We start from the raw sequence: 6,444 nt of genomic DNA on the forward strand, positions 1-6,444 counted from the left end.
AGGGAGAGAGAATGGGGGTGTTGCTTTATTGCCCGGGCTAGAATGCAGTCTAAAAATCGGTATGCCTATAATTGTGCTTGATAATAGAGACATGAGAAAAAAATGAGGGAAGAAAATAACTAACAAGCAGCCAACCAATATTTCATTTAAACCTATAAATAGATGTGATGTGGTACTGATAAGAGTGTATATTTTGTGTATTTAAAGTGGAGAGTTCTATAAATGTTAATTAAGTCTACTTGTTCCAGATCTGAGTTCAAGTCCTGGATATCGTTGTTAACTTTCTGTCTCATTGATCTGTCTAATATTGATGTTGAAGTCTCCCACTATTATTGTGTGGGAGTCTAAGTCTCTTTATAAGTCTTATATATCTGGGTATTCCTGTATTGGGTGTGTGTATATTTAGGATCTTTAGCTCTTCTTGTTACATTGATCCTTTTATCATTATGTAATATCCTTCTTTGCTTCTTTTGATCTTTATTGCTTTAAAGTCTATTTTATCAGCAAAAATTGCAACTCCTGCTTTCTATTTATTTATTTATTTTTGTTTGTGCGTACTTCGCAAAGTTCTCGTGTTGTGTTTTTCAGCTCCATTAATTCACTTATATTCCTCTCTAAATTGTGTATTCTTGTTAATATTTCGTCAAACCTTTTTTCAAAGTTCTTAGTTTCTTTGCATTGGGTTAGAACAAGTTCTTTTAATTCCCAGAAGTTTCTCATCATCCACCTTTTAAATCCTGCTTCTGTTAATGGAACACAGTCATTCTCCATCAGACCTTGTTCCATTGCTGATGAGGAACTGTGATCCCCTGTAGAGGGAGAGGCATTCTGATTTTGGGTATTCACAGCCTTTTTAGGCTGTTTTCTTCCTTTCTTTGTAGATTTATCCATCTGTGCTCTTTATAATTACCGTCTTTATAGTTGGGTTTCTGAGTGGACGTCCAACTTGTTGATTCCCGGCGCTAAAATCTGAGCAACCCACTGTGCCGGCCAAAAAAGCGGTGTTAAGATTGATGGTGCTTTTCTGACTCTGCACCAAGAACCGCCGCACCAAGGCAGGGGCATAACTGCCTCGCTGGCCACAAGAGTTGCGCTGGTGACCCATGGGCCTCCTCCGCTGGGAATCTCCTGGTGCGTGAGCAACAAAAATTCATCTGAAAGTGTGGCGTCCTCTCGTTCTCTGTGCTTTCACTGGGAGCTACAATCCCGAGCTGTTAGTGATCAGCCATCTTGGATCTCTCTCCTGATTTTTCTTTTTTTTTTTTTTTTTTTGACAGTTTCCTCTTTTATTTTTTAAATTAAAACCTTTTTTTTTTTTAATGGAATGTTTCATGAATTTATATGTCATTCTTGCTCAGGATGCTAATCTTCTCTGTATCATTCCAATTTTAGTGTATGTGCTGCCCAAGCAAGTGCTAGTTTTCTGTTTTAGCTATTCATTTCTTTCTTTTTTATTTATTTATTTTTTTTGAGATGGAGTTTCGCTCTTGTTACCCAGGCTGGAGTGCAATGGCACGATCTCGGCTCACTGCAACCTCCTCCTCCCGGGTTCAGGCAATTCTCCTGCCTCAACCTCCTGAGTAGCTGGGATTACAGGCACGTGCCACCATGCCCAGCTAATGTTTTGTATTTTTAGTAGAGACGGGGTTTCACCATGTTGACCAGGATGGTCTCGATCTCTTTACCTCGTGATCTACCCACCTCGGCCTCCCAAAGTGCTGAGATTACAGGCTTGAGCCACCGTGCCCGGCTAGCTATTCATTTTTTAAAAGTATTGTTTGGATTTATTATGAGAGGTAAGGAGGCAGCACAACATGCTTAGCTGTCTGTGTCTGAACTGAGTAACAGATTCAAGTGACCAATCAGCAACAGACTTTGAGAGAATTGATGGGAATGGTTACAGATTATAGTGCGCCTCTGTTATCTACATATTGATTTGTGAAACTGAAAAGTTAGAAGCGCTATATACAGTTGCTTATAGTTAATATACCACAGTAACTAGAGTTTGAACTGCGTTGTTGGGGGACTGGTGTTTTTTAACTAAACCATGGCAACTGAAATGTGTATATATCAGAACTGTGCAAAGCAAAGACTGCCTGTACTTATAAGTTACTCTCTTTTCCTATTCATTCCTGATCAGCCTAACATTTTGACTGAGGTCTTGGGGTCTATGTGGCCGTGTCATTGACCTTATATTCTAAAGCTTGACTAAAACTTGTTTTATAACTTTTTATGTTCATAGCTTGGTATTTTTTCCCCTCAGGCCATATTCCCAAAGCTTGGATTAGCACTGCTATGAACCTTCACATAGATGAGTAAGTGATATATAAAATGTCTAATTTTAACTCTCTTTCCATCCTTTCAGATGTTTGCTATTTTACAGATATTGTGTTTAGATTTTGCCTTTAACATTAAAAAAAAATCATATTCATTTTTGAATACATACAGTTTATAGGGTTTAAAATTCCAAAGGTGGCCAGGTGTGGTGGCTCACATGTAATCCCAGTAATTTGGGATGCTGAGGTGGGCGAATTACCTGAGGTCAGGAGTTTGAGACCAGCCTGACCAACATGGAGAAACCCCATCTCTACTAAAAATACAAAATTAGCCAGGCATGGTGGTGTGCTCCTGTAATCCCAGCTACTCGGGATGCTGAGGCAGGAGAATCGCTTGAACCTGGGAGGTGGAAGTTGCAGTGAGCCGAGATCGTGCCATTGAACTCCAGCCTGGGCAACAAGAGCAAAACTTCTTCTCAAAAAAAGAAAAAAAGATTCCAAAGGTGTATAAAAGGGTATAATTAGCAGGACATGGTGGTACATGCCCATAGTCCCAGCTACTTGGGTGGCTGAGGCAGGAGGATCTCATGAGCCCAGGAGTTCAAGGATGCAGTGAACTATAACTGTGTCACTGCACTCCAGCCTGGGCAACAGAGCAAGACCCTGTCTCAAAGAAAAATAATAATAGTGGCTGGGTGTGGTAGCTCACACCTGTAATCCCAGCACTTTGGGAGGCCAAGGTGGGAGGATCACCTGAGGTTGGGAGTTCGAGACCAGCCTGACCAACATAGAGAAACTCTGTCTCTACTAAAAATACAAAAAATCAGCCGAGTGTGGTGGCACATTCCTGTAATACCAGCTACTCGGGAGGCTGAGGCAGGAAAATCGCTTGTACCCAGGGAAGCGGAGGTTGTGGTGAGCTGAGATCATGCCATTGCACTCTAGTCTGGGCAACAAGAGTGAAACTCCATCTCAAAAAAAAAAAAAGAAAAATAATAATAGTTGGGTATAAAATGAAAAAGTCTCCTTCTCCTCTGTCTCCATTCACCCAGTTCTCCCCAGAAGTAAGTAGTGATAATTGTTGTTAGATGCAGCTTTTATACTATATAAAAGTAGATTTCTCGAGTTGCATGGACCAGGCCTCCGTTTGGTTTTTCTCCCCAACAGTCATTCGTTCTCTGCTATCTCATGATACATACCAATGCTGTGGCATTATTCTAATTTAGCCTATAAGGAAACCAAAATTGAGCAAGGTCAGGTGATCAGTTGAAGGTCACAAGTGGCGGTCGAGTGACAGCACTGGCCCGTATTGTTCTTGTTATCCTCTATGCACTTTGCACATAAAGGTTTAATCTGTATTTGCAGAATAAAAGTCAGTTTCTCTCAGTGTTTGTTCTTATTGTGTATTCCCCTATGAGGGTTTTTGTATCATATATGGAATTCACTAACATCAGTTTTAGGGAGTGGGAGTATTGGCATATTTGGCATTTAAGAGATGCTATGGTTTCTTACTTTTCAAAGTTTCTAGGCAAAATTTAGTTTTGTCTTCTGCTTAATTGCTAGGTATGAAACCAAACGCATGGGTCTATGTTATGTTAGCCTAGATTTGAAACTAGGTGAAATAGAAAGAGAAAAATAATGAGAGTATTTGATAGAAATTTAGCAATGCTTTTTTCTTCCTTGCACTCAAAAAATGTTTTGTGTGTATGGCTGAGTGCCTGATATTCTGTCCTTTATGTCAGGGCCTCAGTAAATGTTAACTCAGAAGTTAAAAATAACTTCATTATTGGTTGACTCCGCCAGTGAATGTCAAGCACTGTGCTGGGCACTCCTAATGTAAGCTGTTCTAAAAATTGTAATAGCCCTAAGAGGAAGAACGAAGAGATTATGCCACTGTTATATGGATGAGGAAACTGAGGGTGGGATAGATTGAGTGATTATCTAATCACAACACTTAGAAATGGCAGTCAGGTTTGAATCCTGGCCTTCACAATTGCTGCTTGTAGGATTATAACTTTGCTAATTGATCTATTCAAGATTTTGGGAAGATGGCAGCATTAGCTTTACGTAGCATTCTAACAGAGTGTCTTAAATTGCTTTAACATTATTTAGTTGCATGTGCTTTTAACGACTATGAATCTGTGGTTTATAGGGCGTAAGGATAAAGCTGAAATCTGGTCCAGAAGAGGTAGTACTCGTGTTTAATGGTTTTGAGGTATTAGACTACAAAGCAACAATAGTAAACTTTCATACAGCTGCTTGTAGTGAGGCTTACAGGCTTAGCTCATTCTTCCTTTGTAGTAAATGTCAGTGAAGATTTGGAACACAAGAAACTGTAGTCCCGATTTAGGTCTTTGCTTCCCTTAAAGCTCCCTCATGTGCCTCATAAGAAAGTATTAGGGAAGGAACTCTATAAGGGTACCAAAGGAGAGGAGGCTATCAACATTGTTATTTAGAAATAGTATTTGTTTCTCAGTGTGGAGACTTAAGTGTATTAATGTTTAGATTGCATTTTTCCTAGAGGATTAATAGTTACTTCTGCGTTCACAGGCAGGTTCATAGGCCACTTGACACAGTGAGTGGCCTCTTAAACCTCTCATTACTCTACCATGTCTGGCTGTGTGGTATCTTTCTCCTGACGACTTGGTATATCTCATGGATACTCTTCAAAATCTATGCCACAGAGGTATGTTTTTTGAAATACTTGTTGTTAATACTTTCGTGTTTTGGGGTGCACGGTTGATTTTTAGCAGAGCACGCTGATCAGCACATCCAAAACCATTTCCATAAGTTAGTTTTTGGTTTCTCTTCTGAGACTATTGGAGCCGTATCATTTGTAACCACCATTTATGTGGTATTTTTGTATTTTTTTTTTCAGAGGAACAGTGTGGATATTCACTTAATTTTTGGAAATTAAACTGAATGGACTGCCACTATGCTTTATTGACAGGCTAGTTGTCTTCTGGTGCCTTCCATTTCTCTACTGAGTACATACTAAATGGACTTGCATTTTAAATTAATTTTCCATGCCATTGGCATAGCTACTATTAAAATATTTAAATATGTGGCAATAAGTTTTTTTTTTTGAGATAGGGTCTTGCTCTGTCACCCAGGCTGGAGTGCAGCAGCCTGATCTTGGCTCACTGCAACCTCCGTTTCCCAGGTTCAAGTGATCCTCTCACCTCAGCTTCCTGAGTAGCTGAGACTACAGGTGTGTGCCACCATGCCCAGCTACCTTTTTTTGTATCTTTAGTAGAGACTGGGTTTCACCATGTTGGCCAGGCTGGTCTTGAACTCCTGACCTCAAAGTCTCTCAATGTGTTTGTATTACAGTCTTGAGCCACCGCACCCCGTCAATATATTTGTTCTGTGAAGGAAGGTTTTTTTTGTTTTTAAATTTTCCATAACATTCTTAGGGACACACAGACATCTAACTTTGTTTTTTTTTTGTTTCACATCTCCTTGAATTAGGAAAGTTTTAAAATTAAAGAAATTATTTTGGAAATTGAGGCGAGCTTCTGAATAATTCCCACAGAAATCTTAGTGATTGAGAATTGTTTCTATCATCCTCGTGCTTGTCTTAGAAAATTAGTGATTTCGTTTTATTTTACCATCTCTGTAGGTTTGTATTCTTCAGTGGCTTCAGGGAATCCTTGTTTGTGAAATTGGTTTTTATTCTTTAGAGCCAGAGGCTATTAAAGTTGGGAAGGTAACATTAAAAAAAACGGTGTGTTTGGGTTTATGTAACTTTAACCTGCCTTTGCAAGGAACATGAAAGATGTTAATTTGGTTGTGCTGTCTCTTTTTATAATGAGTTTTAATTTGTGTATGCTTACTGAGTGTAAGATGATCATGAAAATAATCATTTTTGGTTTTTATTTTTATTATATTTGATAGGCTCATGTGTTTCCTGTTCAACCACCATTTGCAGAAGGGTCAGATGAGTGCCTTCCGAAAGTGTTAAACAGCAATCCTCCGCCCATCATAAAGGTACCAAAACTGTATTTCGTATCTTCATACAGGTATCTCTAACTTTATTCAATAAAATTAATATTTAGCATACATAAGTAGATGTATTTTTTGAGGGCCTATAATATTCTCTTACTGGGATGATAATCACTTACTTGCTAATGCTGTTTTTTTTTTTTTTTTTTTTTTTTTTTTTTTT

At 38.8% G+C, this 6,444-nt stretch overlaps 1 protein-coding gene and 1 pseudogene across 3 annotated transcripts in view; one reads left to right on the plus strand and one right to left on the minus strand.

The window, feature by feature from the left end:
• NDC1 (NDC1 transmembrane nucleoporin) overlaps nucleotides 1-6,444 on the plus strand; it is a 68,917-nt gene that overhangs the window by 24,941 nt on the left and 37,532 nt on the right. For 2 of the 3 annotated variants that reach the window (XM_032296940.1, XM_032296942.1), the window contains exons 7-9: nucleotides 2,264-2,315; nucleotides 4,827-4,962; nucleotides 6,174-6,266. In XM_032296940.1, the coding sequence (XP_032152831.1) occupies nucleotides 2,264-2,315; nucleotides 4,827-4,962; nucleotides 6,174-6,266 (281 nt within the window). The remainder of the gene's footprint in view (nucleotides 1-2,263; nucleotides 2,316-4,826; nucleotides 4,963-6,173; nucleotides 6,267-6,444) is intronic. The other variant, XM_032296941.1, reaches the window with a different exon arrangement.
• LOC116564190 lies at nucleotides 1,314-1,412 on the minus strand (annotated as a pseudogene).

The sequence above is a fragment of the Sapajus apella genome, unplaced genomic scaffold (genome assembly GCF_009761245.1).
Source record: "Sapajus apella isolate SASKATOON/1434 unplaced genomic scaffold, GSC_monkey_1.0 scaffold36, whole genome shotgun sequence".
Taxonomy (NCBI): domain Eukaryota; kingdom Metazoa; phylum Chordata; class Mammalia; order Primates; family Cebidae; genus Sapajus; species Sapajus apella.